The sequence below is a fragment of the Gallinula chloropus genome, assembly GCF_964237585.1.
Source record: "Gallinula chloropus genome assembly, chromosome: 4".
Taxonomy (NCBI): Eukaryota; Metazoa; Chordata; class Aves; order Gruiformes; family Rallidae; genus Gallinula; species Gallinula chloropus.
In genome coordinates, this window is record NC_140088.1 from 17,040,201 (window position 1) to 17,060,864 (window position 20,664).

Here is a 20,664-nt window from a genome sequence, read left to right on the forward strand (position 1 = left end):
TAGTACCAGATTCTCCATGTTGCTCATCTTTCCCTAGTGCCATGCAGCATTTGAATCTTCCACAGTGGTATAAGGTAGAGAAACAAATACGGAGTATGAACCTCCCTTAGGAAACATCTAGAGAAGCAAAAAGTTTTGCATCTGGACAGTGGTATGGATTGCTGGAGTGGTTTAAAAACATTTCCATTTTGAGGATTCCTCAGTGTTAACCATGAGCAGAAAATGACGCTTGTGGCATAAAGCTTTTTCTTCATCTGTTAAAAGGATCAGTGAGGAAAAAAAGGATTTAGTGGAACTAGAACTTAATCCAGTGCTCTAAGTCTGTTGTGTGTTTTTAAGGACAGATAACACTCATGGTCACAGGCTTGCTCAGTACTTTACCAGGGTCTGTATGTTCTAGTGAAGTGATAGCAGCTGAAGGTCTATAGATACACTCCCAACCCCTGGTGAGTTTCCTCTTCTCTGGGAGCAGTTCTCCTTGGGTTGACAGAGAGGAACTGTAATTACTGCTTACTGTGGAAGAGACTAAGATCCAGGGCAATGCTTTTGTGTCAATGTCTGAGCACTGTGATGCGAGGGTTTGAGACCTCCGACCCAAGCACAGCCGGTGGTCACAGGATTCCTGTGACCTCTGCATGTATGAAATAGGTAACCGGGTAGGGGGAAATGACATGTTGCTGCTGTTGTACTGAACACATGCGTAGCTGTAACAGGAAAAAAGGTTATTCCATTGCTGCAGGCAGCTTAGCACGCGGTGTGCTGCCTAAAGTTGCCAGATGCAGTGTTTGGGCAAGTTGTAGCTCTTCATTACGTGCATTTGAAGAAGTGCGTATGCCAGTGGTTCTCACCCCACCCAAAGCTCTGGAGCTTTTGCCAGGTGGGTATGAAGAGTGAAATGTCAGAGTCCATCAAGGACAACAAGGAATTGGTTATGTTTGCCAGCGCTGCCGGACTCTATAAGGCAGGAGAGAACTGGCTGGCAAGATTCTGCTTCAGGAGACAGTGTTCCACCAGCAGCACTGGGTGTGAACTGGGAGCTGCTGACACTAAATGCTTCCTGTGGCAGTTCCAACCCCTGCAACATGCACGCAGACTGTGGCAGCTCTATGAGCTCTATGTCCTTCACACGTCCACTGTCCTTCAGGTTCAGCCTGAATTCTGTCAGCTTCTGACTCAGCTCTGGACTGATACTGATGCTTGGTCAGGACTTCTCTTAGCAAGATAAAATAAGCCTTGTTGACCATCTATGAATTCAGCCTGTGGTTAAAAACATAGTGCATCCAACACAAATCTGTAACTAATCTAGTCCTCCTGTCCATGGAAAAGGCCTACGCTGACAGTCTCTGTAATTGCACTGCAGGATTCCTTCAGCATTTTTGTGGGCTTTTGCTGACTGCATGGTTTAATGGAGAGAACCTTTGGCCACTGTTTCCTTGCTGTGACTGCATCATACGAGAAAAACAAGCAGTGTGCCAGCCAGTGGGAAAAAAAAAAAAAAACCCTGCCAGAAGTTGCTGTGCAACTTGCTTCCCTAAGCCTCTTCCAGGCTAAACAACCCCAGTTCCCTCAGCCACCCCTCATCAGACGTGCTCTAGACCCTTCACCAGCTTCTCTGCCCTTGTCTGGACACACTCTAGCACCTCGATGTCCTTCTTCTAGTGAAGGGCCCAAAACTGAGCACAGCACTCAAGGTGCAACCTCACCAATGTGGTGAGGAACGATCCCTGCCCTAATCCCGCTGGCCACATTATTTCTGATATTGTCCAGGATATGCTTGGCCTTCTTGGCCACCTGGGCATGCTGCTGGCTCATGTTCAGCCAGCTGTGGACCATCACCCCCATGTTCTTTTCAGCCAGGCCACTTTCCAGCCACTCTTCACAAGCCTGCAGCAGTGCCTGGAGTTGTTGTGACCCAAATGCAGGACCCAGCCCTAAAACCCTTCGACTAAATTAGATTATGAACAGAAAACAACAAAGGGAAACAGTCAGGACTCGGAAGTGGCAATTTCCTGATCTCAACGCTGACAACTTAGAAAAATATTGGAGAGTGACATAATCATAGTTGAGGACACCAGAAGTTGGGGGTTTTGGTACTATTTAGAAATAAAAACAAACCAAAAAGTAATAACTTGAGTACAATATGAAATACCTGTAACTACCGGTTGTATCTTAACAATAGTGGGCTTGGATTTATTTTTGTTACCGCAGCACAACTGGCAGTTCATTTGTCAGACCTAAAGCAACCCCTAACCACTCAGAATGTAAGTCATTCTGTTGGTGTGTTACACTAAGGATGGTTATCAGTGTAGCTCAGCATGTGATCTTAAAATTCTACCTCAGTTTAACCCATAAACAAAAGCAAAGGGACAGAAGATATTTATGTGTTATTGTATGCAACTTACTAAGTGAGAATCCACTCAATTAAGACCTGATATATTAAAAAAATATCCTTAATTTATTAATCCACTTAGAAAATTTTGCAGGGCTGAACATTTTTGCCTGTTCACCCTTGCTGAATTTTGTATGAGGAAGTGGAAGTAGTTCTTCGCTATGTACAGTATGATCACATGTAAATGGAATTTCTAACTTGGCCTGAATTATACACCTTACAGTCTTTGCATAGATAAGAAATGACTTTAAACAGTGACAGGAAAAAAAAGAAAATCCAGCACTGTAATAGTTATTCCATTTTCCATTCTAAATGAATCTATTTTATGATTCTATTCATTCATAACTGTCAGTGGGGATGCATGAAAGCCACATCATGCTTTTGGAAAGAAGCCTTTGAGGGCAATTGTGGCACACAGAAGACACAAAATCCAGCAGGTACAAGCATAAAATCAGTTTTATTACACACACTACCGCTTAAATACCCTCCTCTAAAGGGAGGCTCTGCTAATTCCCCAATGATCACTCGACTTGATTCTCTAACTAGCACAAAGCTAAACACTTCCCTCTTCCCAGGCTGGCACTCAGCAGTCTCCCTCAAGCTCCTGTTCACTCCAGGATTCATGCATACTTTGCTGTTTCAGATTCTTGGTCAACACATGCTCCATGTTCTTTGTTTAACCCTCGCTTCTTGGCATGTCGCCTGGCTCAGTCTTATTAAATACATTTCCATTCTCTATATCTCCCCTTTTTTGTTTAAAACCACACCGTTGCTTAGTAACGTGGTCATCATGTGAGCTTCCATCTTTTGAATTGTGTATATAGCTGACCAAAGGACCTGGAAAGACATCAAAAGAAGGAGAAACAATACAGACCTACTGTGTGTGCAGTCTGAACTGACTGTGTTAAGGAAGCTACTGCTGTAGCAGTGGAAGCCAAAATTATGACTGCCAAAATGACTCAAAAATTAACCATCCCAAGAAATGCTTAGAGCTTTTTCCTTGGTTTGTCTATCTCTTCCTGCAATATTCTAGCAAAATGAGACAGCCTGTCCTTGCCTTTTTTCAATTTTGTCCAATCTTTTGTCCAATCTTTTTTCAATTTAGCCTTAGTAGTAACTTGAGGAAATTCGTCCCCATCATCCTCATATGTGAATTCAGTTTTGACCAAAGGTTGCAAAAAACTGGTGGGAACATGCAATTTGTCCAATCTTAGTTTTGCCTTCTCTAATTCCTGATGGGGGTATTTGATTTTTTTCTCAGGAGGTCTAACACTCTCCTCGCCCGCAAGGAGTTGTTCTTTCAAAACAGATTGCAAGTAACTTACCTGAGCTTTTTCCTCTGCCAATTGTTCATTTAAGATCTCTACTTGCCCTTTCAAGGGCTGTACCGAATCTTGTAGAGACTATAATTTGAGATTCTGCTGTGCATTGTTGATCTCTAGCTTCTACAGCTGCATCCAGGCTGGCACAACCACCAACACAGTCTCGACCTACTCCCTTAAACATCGGTCCTTCACACAGGGTGGGTCGTTCATACTGCTTTAAAGACACTGCTTCCTAATGAGCAAGTCTGCAAGGGGTGCCTGACGTCTCCTGGAGGGGAGGCTGGGGCTGCGGCCCGGAAAGACTCATTCAGTTGAATTGATCACACCGGATCTGGACTCAAGAATATGAGCCGCTGAACCATGTCAGCCAGAAACCACTGTGGGTCTTAATGATCCTCTTGACATGCAACTGATTGATCCTGAGCAGGAGCGAGCCTGATTTATATCTGCCACTTATCTCTTTGAAGGTTTTAGCAGCCTCTGTGCTGACTGCAGATGAAATCTTACAGCAGCAGTGGCAGAATTCCATTTCTTCATTATCTCTGTTAATGTACCGTTCATGCCTCCGCCTTTGACTTACTAAGCTTGGACTGCTTCCATTCTGACATCCAAAGTTACTGTTGGGCTCTTAGATGAGTGCTGTGTGGAAGTTTTGAAGAGAGGGGATATACGTCTCCTCCATGCTATGTCAGTTATTTATCAACCTCACAGGGCCCCTGAATATGCACACCTACCATACGAGGCAATTAAAGAACTGTGGCAATTGATTAAAGAATACGGCTTGCAAGCCTCCTTGCCACAAGCAATAGGGGACTCATATGTGATGACCCCCCTGGACTGGTGTCGTGGTTTTACCCCAGCTGAGAGCTGAGATTCATGCAGCTGCCTGCTTTTTAAAGGAAAAGAGGAGGGGGAGAAGTGTGTGGGGGGGGTGAGGGAAGGGAAGGGAAAAGGAAGGGGCATATAACAACCCCAAAACCAAGAAACTGAAAGCCCGTGGGTTGGAATAAGGTGCAGCACAGCATTCCATCCGCTGCTACAAAAGAAGTTAACTCCATCCTGACCAAAACCAGGACAACTGGAAATGCATTCTGTCTAATCTTGTCTACTACACAGTTTTCTGTGTGGCTTTCTGAACATCGTGAACTTGTTTTGGTACAAATGATGGACAGTATATCAGCTGGAATAGGTATCAGAGAAGAGGAATTACTTGGTCAAGGGAACTATACCACAGGGCCAGCACAGGCAACTTTGCCCCATGAGGTCTTTACCGAGGCAGTGAACCTCACTATAAGAGCGCTTCAGCATGTCCCCGATTTTGGTAAGCGAGAAACGTCCTTTGCAGCTATATGTGAAGGGGAGCAAGAACCTTATGTGCAGTTTCTTGATCAACTGCAGACTGCCATTCAGAGGCAAACTGAGTCACCTGAAGCAGCAGAACTGTTGCGTTCTCAACTTGCTATTGAAAATGCCAATTCAGTTTGCTGACAGGCAATTGATCCTATTGGGAACCATGCCAGGACCTTGACAGACTTAATTAGAGCGTGTTAAAATGTCGAATCAGAACAACATAGGGCAGAGATGTTTGCCACTGCTTTGGCTTAACAATTAGCAGTGGCACGAGCTGAGCTGTGGTTAAATAATTCCTGTGTGAACAAGAATGGCACACAAAAGAGGACTGACCTGAGACAAAACATGGAGGACGAGGGCAAGAGAAGAATCCTACCCAGCTGTGTCCTTGGTGCAAGAAAGGTTACCACTGGGATAATCAGTACAGATCTAAACCCGATAAAAATGGCAATCTGCTTCCTGATGCTGGATAAGGAAGCAAGAGGAGGGACGTGTGGTCCAGTGCCCCAAGAATCACCAACAGGACAAAAATTAGAATGGCTTACTTCACCTAAACTGGCAGTCCATCTTGGGAAGGAAGGGAAAGTAAGTCGTTCACAATTGAGTTTCTCAGACCAGCCACATCAGGAAGTGCAAGGTTGGATTTGGGCACAGCCCAATCAACAACAATAGTGGATCAGTCTTGTTTCTTCTCTCTTGCCAACCAGAGCATATGGTCCTCTGCCACAACAGTTCAGTGCTTTAGTAATTGGTCACTCTTGCACTTCCAAAGCAGGGTTATTTGTACTCCCAGGAGTTGCCAACTTTGATTATGAGGGAGAAATTAAGATTATGGTGTGGACACCAACACCCCCGTGTTCAATATGTGCCGGGGAACGCACAGCGCGATTGATTTTATTTTCTCATGTGCAAATGGTTACGTAGCTGTCGACTACCCAAAAAGAGGGGTCAAAAGGGTTTGGAAGTACTGGGTTACCTCAGATTTTTTGGACACAGAGAGTAACCACTTGGTTCTCTAAACAGCACAAAGCTAACCACTTCTCTTTTCCCAGGCTGGCATTCAACAGTCTCCTCCAAGCTCCTGTTCCCTCCCAGATTCACGCGTATTTTGCTGTTTCAGATTCTTGCTCAACACACGCTCCATGTTCTTTGTTTAACTCTCACTTCTTGGCACGCTGCCTGGCCCAGTCTTATCAAGTATGATTCCATTCGCTACAGGTGATGACTGTTTAACTACAGTCAAGCTGATCCCATTTTCTTCACCAATTGCTCTGTGCACCCAAGAAGCTGGGGGACACCCCTCACCATGGCTCTACCCCCAACCAGCCTCCGTTTGAAACCCAGTTTCTGTGTGCAGAAGAGAAGTGGGGTGGGCACAAAGCTCAGGTTTAGCTGCTGGGGGTGGCGGGGGGGGGGAACGGCTCCCCTTTATGAAGTGTCTCCATCCATCAGACGGGCCTCATGAAAAATCGTTAAGAGCTGCCACTACGCCGCGCTACACCGTGTGCGTGTGTGTCTACGTAGGAGAGACCCATTCGCAAAAGTTTTCGCAGCCTGTTTAAGTTTTGCGCAATAAGGACCAGCAGGACGGCAACTCCACCCGGGCCCCGCGGCTCCACCCTGACCTCGGCTCCCGGGGGCCGGCGACCTTGCCGGGCCCCTGCCCGGAGCCGGGCCGGGCGAGGCCACCGCCACCGCTGCTCCGCCCCCGGGGCTGGGGGTGGCACAGCCTATAGAAGCTCTGCCGCCGCCGCGTTCTACTCGTAGACGGTCTGCGGCTCGTCGGGAGTAGGTGCTGGGAGTAGGTAAAGGACGGACGGACGGACGGACGGACAGGCAGGTAGGTTGCTACAGGGCTCCTTTCCCGTCCCTTGTTGTGGGGGGACGGACACGGGACGGAGGAAGCCCAGCGCCCCTCGTCTCGTCGGCACTGGGGAGGGGTGTTGGGGGGACTCTTGGTCTCTCCGGGAGCTTGGCTCTGTCTCCTGAGGCAAAACGGCGGCCAGGGCTCGGAGGGAGTGGCGGCAGCGGGGACAAGCCAGCAGAAGGGCAGGGCGCCGCTGGGGCGGGGGGGGTGCGCGGGGAGAGAAGGGCTTTTCCTAGGAATTGGAGGAGGCGGGAGATTTTGGTGGAAATCTGACTTGTACCGTATTAACCGGGGTGGGGAGGACCGGTTCTAGACCTTCCCGGGCTGCCCCCAGACTGAGTTTCGCCGGCACCGCAGTGCGCTAAGCGGGGCGGGCTGCGGCGCCGCGACTCCGGCCGCCGCCCGCAGGGGAACGAGCCGCCAGGACCGCTGCGGCGGAACCCCCCCTCCCTCCCCGAGGCGATAGCGGGCTGGCAGCGGCCAGGGGTGGGGTTGGGGTGATGAGTGATGATGCTGCCTGGGGCGCGCTGCAGCTGACTTGAAAAAAAAACTGGGAGGGAGCCAGGATGCGCCTGCCAGGTGGTTGCTGGCTACGAGCTGCCTCGGCAAACGGCGTGGTGCAACCCCGAGCAGCTGCTAAAATGCCCCGGGGTCCTATAGGAGTGCTGGCTTGTAATCCTGGATACCCTTCTCTTATTACTCAGCAGCCCGGGCCTGCCCGAGTGCTGTCTCCCCGGTGGGACTGCGGAGGAGCGGTTCTGTTTCGCAGCCAAGGCACTAAGCCTATCTTGCGATTGCAGTTGCTGTTTCTTGTTGCTGGGACCGCTCGGGTGCTTCAGTTACAGCAGCATTTAGAAAAGTCGTTTTAGGAAATGTTTTCTGCTTTCCTTCTTTTAAGCCGTGTTGTCAATTGCTCTGTGTGTGTGTGTATATATGTAATGCTAACATTTGTTAGCACATCTCTCAGTCCTCATTCGGGAGTCTAATTGTAGGTTTCCCAATCACCAGTCGGAAACCAGTTAATTCAGTTACAAACTTAAAAATAATACAAACTTAATTTAGCAGGCGACAGTAAGCAAGCAGCGCTGGGCTCTGCCAACGGCGCGCACGGTCCCCGTCCGAATTTAGGTTTTTATAGTCTTTAAGTTCCGGGTCCCGATTGTTTCCACTGAGGCTTCCGCTTGATCTTCTGCACATGCGCCAGCTGTTGTTAGGGGGTCGTCTTCTACCTCCTGGTGGTCGACGGGATGAAGTTGCTCCTCTTCACCTGTCCCTTAGTTTACCCCTCTCCCGTGTTTGGTCATCTTTAACAGCAAGCTCATTCATTGGCTACTTGATTTCTATGGTTTCTACTTCTAAGTTACCTATAACTCATTTCCATGCTTCGTTAGCAACTTCCAATATATGTTACACAATCATTCTTACAAAATCAGAATGTTAAGACCTGTTTCAAGGTACGTGCAGTTTACTGAACAAAGGCTCATCTATCACAGGGAGTACAGAAAAAAACCAAACTCATTCTCACAAAAATAAATTGGTTGAATTACTATTGCCAAAGCTATTATGTTGGTTATGATGTTTTTTATTAACCTGCCTTGTATTTATTGTGGCTGTGACTCAGTTTTGCCAAGGCAAAACTGTTTTACGTTGCTGACACTGTTGTATGCCTGAAGGCTTCTGGACCATGGAGAGGTTCCCAGGAAGATTCTTGTTTCCATCCGGAATGATTCTTGCTTTAACCACCAGACTAATGGCCCTCCTGCAGATTCACGTCACTGCTGGGTGTGCCTTTCTGGTCTTGGAAGGCTTCTCAAAGTTGTTTACCCCGGAAAAATCATTTCCTCCTGCAAACCATGCTCTTGTCTTAGTTTTGCTGCTCAACAGTAGGTCATACAGACAGCGGAAAAAACAAGTGGGTTTTGGTTTTTGTTGTTGACTTATATTTTTCCAGTAGAAAACTAAACTAGATTTAAGGTTGAGAAGGATTTCAGTGTTGTTTACTATGAAACCATCTTTTCAGGTTTACAGTCAGTCTTCTGGGAGGAAAAAACCTCCATCCCAATGTGATTATTGTCCACCACACTAGATTCTTATCTGCATGTAGAAAAAGCTTCCAGCAGTATTAGCAGGTTCATAAGCAGCAAAGTGACTGCAGCCTTATCATAAGTGAAACTCATTATCTGGATGCTTTTAATTCTTTGGGACTTCCAGCCCCACTTGATCTTTGAAGACAAACATGAAATCATGCTCTCCTAGCACAAGTACGGTCCCTCTTACTGCCTACCTTCCCCCTCCCTCCCCCCCATCTGCTTGATCCCTGTTCTGAATAGCCTACTCTGCAATAACAGAGATTTTTCACTAGTACATAATATTGCTTGTAGTTCAGAGTCTGTGTGTAGAAGTCAGGCTAATAAGTCCTGCTTCAGTGTTGCTGATGTTAGAAAATAAGAAAATGCTGACCTTCCTGTGTCATGGCTTACAGCAGTCGTGGAGGACTTGAGCCAACTTGAGCCATCGCTGCAGCCACTCAGGGGTTATTGTGTTTGTCTGTCCCCATGTGAGAAATTTTGGGAGAGGAGAGGCAAAAGCCCGCTTAGTGCAGACAAATGTCTTGCAGCCCTGTTAGAGAGAAGAAAGGAGCACAGTCTGGTTTAGGGGTTACTGGGGAATTGCTGCAAAATAAAAGGCAGTGGAAACAAATGGCCTCCCTTTCTGTAAGGTGAATTTGTGTCTGTCAGAAATTGAGAGACAGGCTGAATCCTGCAATCAGAGGGGTGAAAGGAGAGCGATGTACAGCTTGTTGGGGCTCAAATCTCCTTTTCAGAATAAACGCTCTCTTCTCAGAGTAAAAGGCATCCTTTGGAATCCTCTTCCACTGGCTTTCCAGGCCAATACCTCTTGAAACCTACATTCTTTACAAAATAGTTGGCTACTTTCATGTAGCTTTTAAATAGAATAAACATGTAACATCTGTTTATGCCTTCAAACTAGGGAAGAAGCATGACCAAGATGAACTGCATCCTGTTAACCACCTGCATTGTTCTGATTGCTTTTTGTAGTTCTGGTGAGTATGAGTGGTACGTCCCTGATACAATGTTATGACAGGGGCCGGGGAAATCATGCAAAAAATGTTGAAGAAGGAAAAAAATTGAGAAGGACCTGGGTTATTTAATACTGCCTTGGGGAAGGACAGTAGCTGTCGAAGCAGGGCTTAGTTTCTGCTGCTGTTTGTGTTTGGTCAGAAGAGAGAATTGGGTGTGGAATTCGATGCTGGTGAATATGGCAGCAAATCAGTCTGGTTTCCTGCTATAAGATCGAATTCCTGTAATGTAAATTAGAAACTAGGTGTACAGCACAGGAGAGAAATGTGGTAAAATAAAGGGATGGAGAATAGTTCTGTCAAGTGACTTCTTGCCTGCGATTCTTCTTTTTATTTTTTTTCTGTTCTTTTTAATGCTGCTACTGTTTCAGTACTTAATTTTTCAGTAAAGATAACCCCCTGTCTTTGTAGGTTATGCCCTACGGTGTTATCACTGTGAGAACAGCCCTTCCCCGTGCAAGATGAACAGTACTTGCCTTGCATCTGAAGATACTTGCTTGCAGATGAAATTTGGTATGTATACTGTCCTACAGACCTAAAATAAACATGTTTATACCAGTTTTCATTGCTTGTTCCCTTCTGATCTGGCCTTCGCATGCATTTGTTTATCTCACTCAAAATAAGGCTGCAGGTACTTTTGAAGGTCATGCTTATAGTACATCAATTTATTTTTACTTCCAAGAACTGATAAAGATAATTATGGTTTCGATAGATGATTTAAACTTGTGCAAGCATATACACAGATACCTGTAGATCCAGATTTAAAAAAAAAATAATGAAAACCCCACCACATAAGGGAGCGGGAAACAAATAGGAGAAAGCCATGACTTTAAAATAATGCTTTAAAACCAGATAAAGCATGTGTAACCCATAAATATGAAGACTAGTTCATTTATGAATTGATACTATTAAAATAAGTTATCTTTTGCTGAGGGTGAAGCGACCTGCATCTCAGGAAGATGGTCATGGCTATTCAGGGTGTAGAGTTACTTTTCTAGTTGTTAAGTAACATTTATGTAAGTTTCTTGCTACCAGTGACAGGGTAAATTGGAAAAACAGAAGTACCAAGTGGACTGAAATAATCTCCTCTTTCCCAACTGGTTCCCTCTGCTCTGGACAGACTGTCAGGCTCTGCTTTTGGACAGTGGGAACCAGGATGGTGTGGGACTGCTCTGTTCCCCAGGATAGTCTTTGCTGAAGCTTATGACTTGGTGTGGAAGAAGAAAGCTTCTAACACTGCTGGACCAGGATGCTGCTCTGTGCTGCTTGCATCTGAAGGAATTTTCTTTTTTGCTATTTCCCTTGAGCCTAAACCTTCTTAAGCACAAGCTGTAGGCTTTCTAGTTTGCAGCCTTCAGCAGTTGTCCACTGCCAGATTCAGCAGTTGAGTACTTGATGTGTCAAGCTAGGGAAGATGGAAGATTAGTTGTTTGATCTTCAGTGTCCAGGGGAATTAGTGAGTAAAAGGAAGAGCTCTTCATTGGGCTAGAAGCTACAAGAGAGTAGACTGGAGGCAGGACCATGGCTTGCTATTGTTATTTGCACTACTAAATTCATAGTGAAGGCAAACTTGTAAAAACATCTGAAGTTATAAACACAAAAGTATGTGACAGTCTAGGCAGTGATTGTGTCTCTGCACCAACAGTGGCATTACCTTCAATAGACCTTAGTCTAATTTTTTTTTTTTCCATAGGAAAATTGAGAACTTCTTCCTGCTGGAAGTCATCCCAGTGCAATATGAATGATATCGCCCAATTCTTCCAGCTGGATAACTTTGAATACTTCTGCTGCCAACATGACTTGTGCAACGACAGCTCAATTATTGGGGTTAACAAAGCAGTCTTCAGTATTGCTTCTGTAATGACCATGTTATGGATGCTTCTGTAATATTCCGTAAACTGTACTTTCAAGCTGAAATTATACAAAATCATTAAGTCTTTCTGAATTGCACTTCTCACATTTTCAGTTCCTAACTGTGAGCTAAAACATTACCTTTCAATTTTAAACTCTGTTTGCTAAGGTTTTATCTGTAAAATGACTGTCTCCATTCGTTGGAAGGAGATGTATAGTGATACCAGTTATAGAGATCGTGCATATTTTGCCCATAGATTAATGGGTAAAATAACTTCTTACCTTGTGGAGAACCTGGGCAAGCTTCCATGGATGGAAGGGAAGGAATATTTCAGATTTTATGCTGGAAAACTATCTTTTCTTACTGTTCCATAAATTGTAATTAATTTTTGTTGGGATTTCTGATTTGGGGCTTTTTTTAATGCTACCTTGTTGTACACCAAGCAGGTGATATACCCTCAACACAGTTGTTGAGTGTTGGATCAAAGGTACAAACTTGCTGTAGTCTTCATGAGAATGGAAATACTTAGTTTCAAGTGACATAGACTCAGTCCCATCACTAACTTTTTCCTTTATACAAGTGAATAATACAACCTTTTATGTACTGTTATTTTGGGAGAAGCATCTACATTTCTAAAACCAAAGTAATACTGAGAAACACTTTTCCCCTCTTTTTATATTTCTGTGCACATGCAGACAACACTTGAGCTATTTTTTTTCTCTTACACTTTAGCCACATCTAGGATTTTAACTAAGCATGTGCTTTGCACTGAGTATTTATTGGTATACAGAAAATTGTTATAAAATGCTAAGGAATTGATCTGGCACATCTAAATTATTTTCCTAGGTAGTTGGGTTTTGTTGCTTTTTGTAAATTTAACCCTTCAAGCTTCCACCTAAGAGTATTAAAGTCTCACAGAACTTACTATCTTCACTTTTATGCAACTCTATAAATGCCAATAAAAAATGTACCTGTACTTATATAGCATGAATAAAATCTGCTTGGTTTGTATGTACAAGACGTCTGAAGCTGAAATACTCTGTACGTTGCTCTGCCTCAGTGGTGGAGACAGACCTTTGATACATCTCCAGTCCTTAGGGACTCCCTCAGTCAGCTACATTATCAAATTCTCCTTTCACTCTTACGGAGCTCTTTTTATGTCCCTGCAAGAGTTGTGGTCCATTGCCAAGGGCATGTTCTCTTTCTGAGCACTTGTGCACTACAGGGTGCCAGTGCCACCAGTTTGCCCAGTTACAATGAGGGTGTTATATCACAGATTTGGAGTACTCTGCAATGTATCTTTTGGTTAAGCTTAGCTTAGCTATGAAAGCATCCTGAGATCTCACTGATCACTCAAAGTATGGAAATTGTGATGTCTTTGATTAATAAAAATGCCAAAAAAGAAAACATGGAGAGTGTGGTTATTTATCAGTGTGGTGTTTACAGCTGGATAGAATTCCCGGTGTTTCTGTTGGAGATGCATCCATGTTTCCTATCCAGAGATTCTCGACAAGGGCAAGTGACCTCTCATTTCTTTTCTGGAGAAGGTTGCTGTTAGTCGGTTAGTTTTGGCAGAGTGATGATTTGTTTTCGGAAGGAAAAGGACAAGGGGTGATGGCTTTAAACTAAAGGAGGGTAGATTCAGAATAGGTGTAAGGAATAAATATGTTCTGATGAGGGTGGTGAGGCAGTGGTACAGGTTGCCCAGAGAGGTGATAGGTGCCCTATCCCTGGAAACATTCAAGGTCAGGTTGGACAGGGCTCTCAGCAACTGGATGTAGCTGAAGATGTCCCTGCCCACAGCAGGGAATGTTGGACTAGCTGACCTTTTAAGGTCCCTTCTAACCCAAGCCATCCTGTGTTTGGAAATGAGGAGACCTAGTCTTTCTCCAGGTGAACTAATGATGGTGCTGGGGAAAGCAGTAGAATATGTGGTCCCTTAGTCTCTTCTAGTTGAGAATTGTCTCATTGGAGGTGTGAATATGCCATGATTTGAGGAGAAGAAAGATTTCCCCTGCTGGACTGCTTTAGCAGCAGAAGCAGGGCATGTAACGTGGTTACTGTGATGGCTCTGAGCAGTCCCATCTGCAGTTTTCCACTATCACATGTGTTTATTCTCCTACATGCTGGTTAGATTTCTTTGTGGAAGTATTGGTTGTTTCTTTCCCTTCCCCCACCTTGAGTCCTTAGCTCTAGTTAATAACTGTTTGGAGGGGGAAAGCAGTTCCTGCTCAAGTTGATAGTGATCTTACTAGAAATAGTTTACTTGAAGTGTGTAGCCAAGTTGAACAGAAAACATTTTAGTCCATATTTGTGAAGCCAGACAACTAGAAAATAATATTTTTCTCCCTCTCTCATAGGCTAATTATACTTTGAGCCTTTTGATGTGTGTTCTCAATGTAACAGGTACTAGAAATAATGATCTGATATGCTGGAAAGAAGACAACAGTCCTTTATTTCCTATTCTCTTGTCCTTCCATCTTTTTATTTCCTATCTGATTAATAAAAGTAGACATTTAAAAGACCTTAATCTCTGCATAGTGACTTTTTCCACTGATGCACTATTTGTTAAGGTCTTGCGCATTTTAGGTGGAAACAGTGGTATTAAAGCACTGATTCAATATACACTTAGGGGAAGGTGTGTGTCAAGCTGATTCCTTATGCTTAAACCATTTTGGTTATAATTTTTGTCCTACTATATTGTCAATGTCTTTTTTGATGGTTGGCATGTTTAAACCTGTTTGATTCCTGTATGGTTTGCATATGTCAAATATTTTTTTATAAGTGCAAAAAGAATCTCTGTATTTTGTCTGTCTGATAATAGTTTGAACAATAATTAATATTTGTTTTCTGACAGCCTTGAATATTTTCTTGTCTAATCTATCATGCTTCTCATTCCTTTGTCATCTAGAAGCAGCTTGAGCAACAAGTCCTTGTGTTCTGCGTTCGAGAAGGCCACTTCTTTCATAAAGATCAACAAGAACGCATGTAGCATAGAGAGAATTTGCAGAGGCAACTGCTATGACAGTAAACAATTAAAAAGTATCTAGATTTCAGGTTGAAAGCATCCCCTTTGTCCCTTTCCTGGGTAAGGTAGATTAGTTATGTTGGCTGCTTCTCATCTCGTGCTATTTACAAGCTAAATGGTGGGATGCAAGGTTTCATAGTTTGATACACATTTGCATCTCCTAAGCCTGTGTGGTCTGATGAGTGAGCTCTCACCTGCAGAAAGAGTTGTTGAACAGCAACAGCTGCTTGGACATTGGCACTTCTTACACTTAGAGCTATTACACAGATCTGATGGCCAGTCCTCAAAGATGGGCTACTAGAACCATCAATGCCTTAGATCAAATATGATTCCACTTAGCGAGAGTAAGATAATACGGCACAGGGTACCAGTGATCAGTTCTGCATACAAGTATCACACCCATGCAAATAGTTGCTTTTCCATGCACCTTAGTGGAATCTTCTGTAGTGGTAATGGGTCATTTGTGTGTATAGCCACGATACAGTCTTGTGACTTCACTTTTACATACATCCCAATTCATAAGTTAGTGATTTTTCATTCCATGTAACAGCGGGATTAACGCATATGGTAATTTATTGACATTTATATCAACTGTGGCACTGTGGACTGTAATTTAGCTCTTTTCCAGTGGTAACAGATAATTAAAAGAAACTATAGGGCTGCTGGGAGCTCACATAATAGCAGAAAGGCTGAGGCTGGAAGGGACCTCTGGAGGGATCTAGTCAAACCCCACTTATCAAGCAGGGCCACCTACAGCCGCTTGCCCAGAATCACATCCAGATGGCTTTTTGAATATCTCCAGGGATGGATACTCCACCCTCTGGGCAACCTGTGTAAGTGCTTGGTTATCCCCACAGTGAAAAAGAGTTTCCTAACACTCAGAGAGAAAGAATTTACTGTGTTTCAGTTTGTGCCTGTGGCCTCTGAGCCTGTCAAAGGGCACCACTGAAAAGAGCCTGGCTCCATCCTCTCTGCACTCTCCCTTCAGGCATTTATATACATTGCTAAGGTCCTCCTTGAACCTTCTCTGGGATGGAAAGGCCCAGGTCTCTCAGCTTTTCCTCACAGGAGAGATACTACAGTCCCTTCATCATTTTGGTAGCCCTTTGCTGGACTCTCTTCAGTATGTATGTGCCTCTCCTGTACTGGGCAGCACAGAACTGGAGACAGTACCCCATGGTGTGGTCTCACCAGTGCTAATCAGAAGGGAAGGATCACCTACCCTGACCTGCTGGCAATACTTTGCTAACGTAGCCCAGGATTCTATTGCTGCCTTTGCAGCAAGGGCACGTTGCTGGCTCATGTTCAGTTTGGCATCCACCAGGACCGAGTCCTCTTCTGCAAGTTGTTTTCCAACTTGTTGACCCACAGCATGTACCCACAGCCTGGGGTTATTTCCAGTCTTTGGAGTGGGTATCACAAAATGGGGCTGGAACCCCAGGGACTCCTGAGTTTAGGCCATCCTCTCCAGGAAGTGCAGGTGCCAGGTATTTTGTGTGGTTTAGCTGTGTCCTGTAAGGCACAGGATAGTGCAAAATATAATCAGGGAAACTGCTGTATTACTGTGCAAATGTGCTTGTCAGTCACTGCAGTGAGTGCTGGGTAACTTGCTACTATTGCTGGCTTTTTTTTTTTAGTTTTGTTTTGTAATTATCTAAATGATTTTCTCTGTTCTGCATTAGCGCCATGACTAAAACCTCATTCTTAAGCTGTTTACTTTGAGCATGTTTGGGGTTTTTTTTCCCAGTACACTTAATTTCTATACTAATGGCCATCTAAACATTAAAAAGGGATTGTTTCCTGCATCTGTTTCTCAATATTCATTGCTTTCATAACCATTGCTCCCTCTTTTTGGGGGCACAAGTTCACAAAGGAGTTGGTTTTCCCTATAGGCATGTGAAGGAGCTAGCAAATGGAAGCTGCAGTAGCAGCAAGTGGTGTATGCAGAAATTAATTCATCTCTGCTGTTAATTCCTCCTTCAATACCTCATCCTGCTTTTTGCCTTCTGTGTGGTGGTGACCAGCTGCCTTGTGACATGAACTTGGCCCTGGAAAGCTTGGAAGCCCCATGGAACTGGTGGGAAGGTGGAGCTGACATACTTGGTTGGTAAAGACTTTTTTTTTATCCTTCTCTAGTTTTACCATCACTCATGAAATACAAGGTGGGATGTCTCTGTGCTATTTCAGGATGCAGGAAATTGTGAAAAGAAGCAGATGCAGGTGAAAAACCAGATAGGCAGAGCAAGCAATTTCCTCCCACTGCTTGTTAGAGTGAGAGGAATGAAGAGGCTGACCAGCAAGGAGCTTTTATTTTGTAAAAAGGAGGAGGAATAGCTAAGATAATAAAGCAGTCCTAAGAGAGAACTGCATGTTAAGTAACTTGCCATTGCGCTAACTGGGACATCTGAATACTGCTGTTGTATAAATATTAAATGCATTTAATCACAGTGGTGTTCCTCCAGCTGGAAGAGAGTTTCATGTGTCTGAATCTCTCCATGTCTCCGAGGGGCTTGTCAGGGTTGGCATCAGGGTTGGCATCATAACAGGCAAGTTAGGCTGGAAACTAGGCCTAAACATCCAAGCCAGTATTATCTGTAAGACGGCCTTCTGTGTTCAGGCAGAAACTAGTACACCATGCTTTCTGACTCGTTAATGCAGTGTTAATATTACACTAACAGGACTGTGGTAACAGCATTCTGAATTTTAGGGAAGGAGAAGAGAGCTGCTAATTTGGCTGTGGGAACTCTCAGAGAAGTAGGTTGTCATTTCCACCCCCCTTTTTACAAGAATAATTTATACATTGGGATAGAATGAAGACATGTGGATGATGTTGTATTTATGTGTTCATATGCTGCATTTATTATTATAGTATGACAACTTATGGCATAGGAGAAAAATGTTCTGGAGCCTAGAAAAGTGAAAACTTAAAAATGCTTCTGGTTTCTTCCACTTAAGTGGAATGAATTTAAAAAAAATATGTTTGGAGCAAAGTTTCTGAAACGAGAAACTAATTCTGAAGAGCCAATGAAGGTGATAATAGAAATGTAAATATGAAGCAATAGGGACCAAATACAGAGCGTTCCCCCAGGCGATACTAGTATGTACATTTATGTACAACATATGTACATATGGTTTTACCTTAAAGCCCCAGATGTTTATTTAGCTACGGATGAGAACCACAGCTGTTAGCAGGACTTGAATATTGCAGATGCAATGCAGAAAAATCTCTGCTTGGAAATTAGGGAGGAGGAAAAATTACCTTAATATGGATGTATTTCATGCTTTGAACTGTTGCATCTGAACCTACCCTCCTGCGTATGAAAATCTCTACGTATGATTCAATGTTGGCTCTATTTAAGTGGTTAGGAGTCTTGCATTGAGTTAGGTGCTCCTGGATTCAGATCCTGGTGTAATTCTGAGTCTATCTGAATTACTCATGGTGTGCTACTGCTGTTCAGGAAAGTAGCTTCACCATTCCTCACTGCACAAGTTTGGTTTGATGCATGATATAATGTAAAACAGGCATTTATAACACTTTGGTGGCACATTAATTCCTTTTTCCTTCTTGCTGACACCTATTCAGAGATGCTACTTTGGGGCAGGTATGGCAAAAGACACACAAGGCTATGGAGATCCTGCAGGATAGGGCTGAAATCATGAAGGTTACAACTTCAGTAGATAGAGGTTGTGGTCAGATGCACTCTGGTTTTGGAGACAACTGCAAACTTAAATTGATCAGAGCAAGGAATGGTGCATGCATGACTGTCTACCTTGTGCCCTGCTGGGATGCATAAGGAGTGCACTCAGTATTCTCAATATTCTCAGTAGTGAGAATGCTGGCTTAAAAGTTTCCATTGCTTTTTAAGGATCTAAGTTTCCTTTAGGTTTAATTAAAAAGCACAATATTTTAAATTTCTAGCTAGCCCTACAGGGTGTGCCATGATGTTTTTTTCCCCTTCTTTATGATTCCCAAAGAAGCCATTATTCTCATGAGGACTCTATGCTGCATTCAAGCCCGCAGTAGTTCATGCCATGCTTATACTCCTATTTACAGAGATGCTAATGTATTCCAGAGAACTTCAGACACCCATCATCACCAGGTGTCATAATACTAAATGGTCAAGGCATGGATGAGAATATATTGTGCATATACACACGATGCAGTATGATGGTTTAGCTTGTGCCCACAATAAATGAAGATAAAGTCTGCAGTGTTGCATCAGGAGAACATTAAAGTGATTAAAATGACAACAGCATCTTGAAATTGAATCACTTTTGAAGTCTGATGGGTTCCTTCCTTCCTGTTTCCAGTCATTTTAATGTTGTAGTCTCCTGTAAATTAAGGCTTATTCTCTGTTGCACGTACTATAGGATGAACAGATGTGTGTTTGGGAAATGCTGGGGGTGTAGTGGGGCCACAGCAAAAGCCAGACGGTGCATGGCACTGCTGGAAAGCTGTGATTTGTGGACAGGAAAAAGGACTATTACAGAAGGCAAAATATTAAAGCTGCCACTGTCAGATACAATGCACAGCTTGCTTTTGTACATATGAGTGTGTACATATGAGTGTGTACCCCATAAAAAGCTGGAGGTGGTTTTCTTTTTTCTGCTCAGAAAAGGGGGTTTCAATCCATTCCTCTCCCTGAAGCAAGACAAATATTACTATTGTTATGAAAATTCCTCTCCCAGACTTTATAGCACAAAAGTGTTTTAACTTTAATATAAATGTATTTAGTCCACATATAATGTGAAATAACTGTATGTGTATAATTCCAGGTATTCATGCCTAACTGTAACAAAGTAAAGGACAGCCCAGCCCTGGAAAGAAGGGACTTTGCTTCTTGGAAGCTTAAAGCTGTCCATGAAGGATAAACTATATCCCAGAACGGGATGTATCTGGACAAGACAATGCCAGCACCCTGTTGGACCTGGACATTTGAAGGGTACAAGAAGCCTGTGTAAAACCACATTTGGTGTTCCCCAGTTTGTCCAGGACACCCCCCCACATCACCTATTCCTTTGGATTTCTCCGTGTTTCCTCCCAGCCTCTCTCCTTGGTTGGCAGGGGCTGGTTGTGAGTTCTGGTGACACTATGAGCGCCTGTACCCTTACAAACCCTCCACTGAATGAAAGTCCTTATCTCTCTGTGAGATTTATCCCCAGGCTTCAGTTTTTCCTAACATTTTAAGTCGTCTTCCTCGCTGGAATTCGAGCCCATCACGACTACAGCCACCCTGCGCAGAAGATACTCTGGTCCTTCTCGCAGGGTCACCTTTCCCCCTCCCGCCAAGTCTTCATCAGGCTGGGAAAGTACCACCAGCTCGTCCAGCCTTTCCTTGGTCCTCGTGTTCTCTTCCCCCGGGCAGTCGCCGGTACCTCACGTTTTAATTGGCTCGGGGGATCAGTTTTTCCCTCGGGTTTTATTTTGCTCGCCAAAGCGACATTTTGAACAGTCCGTTGCACTGTACAGCACCCGGGGGCTTTGGCTGGGAGGAGCACGACGGCTTCCTCGTCACCGCCGAGGGGCCGGTGCCGGGGCCGCCCCTGCGGGAACCGGCGGGGAGTCACCGGGAGGGGGTGCGGGTGCCATTGGGCCCAGCGGCAGGCGGACCTCGGTCCTCCCCGCCACCAGGGGGCGCGGCGTGACACCTCCCTCCGGGGCGTGGCGGATGCCGCGGGGGGCCGCGCTGAGGAGGCGGAGGCGGAGGCGGTGACCGGCGGTGCTGCGTAAGGGCCCGGCCGCCCCACCGGTA

The 20,664-nt window shown here is 44.4% G+C and overlaps 1 protein-coding gene across 1 annotated transcript; it reads left to right on the forward strand.

Moving 5' to 3' along the window:
* Window positions 1-6,828: 6,828 nt before the first annotated feature.
* Window positions 6,829-13,276, forward strand: LOC311191384 (CD59 glycoprotein-like). Its single transcript, XM_084263548.1, has 4 exons — window positions 6,829-6,904; window positions 9,923-9,995; window positions 10,443-10,544; window positions 11,725-13,276. The coding sequence occupies exons 2-4, from the start codon at window positions 9,932-9,934 to the stop codon at window positions 11,916-11,918; spliced, it is 360 nt and encodes a 119-aa protein (XP_084119674.1). The 5' UTR covers window positions 6,829-6,904; window positions 9,923-9,931; the 3' UTR covers window positions 11,919-13,276.
* The last annotated feature ends 7,388 nt before the right edge of the window (window positions 13,277-20,664 follow it).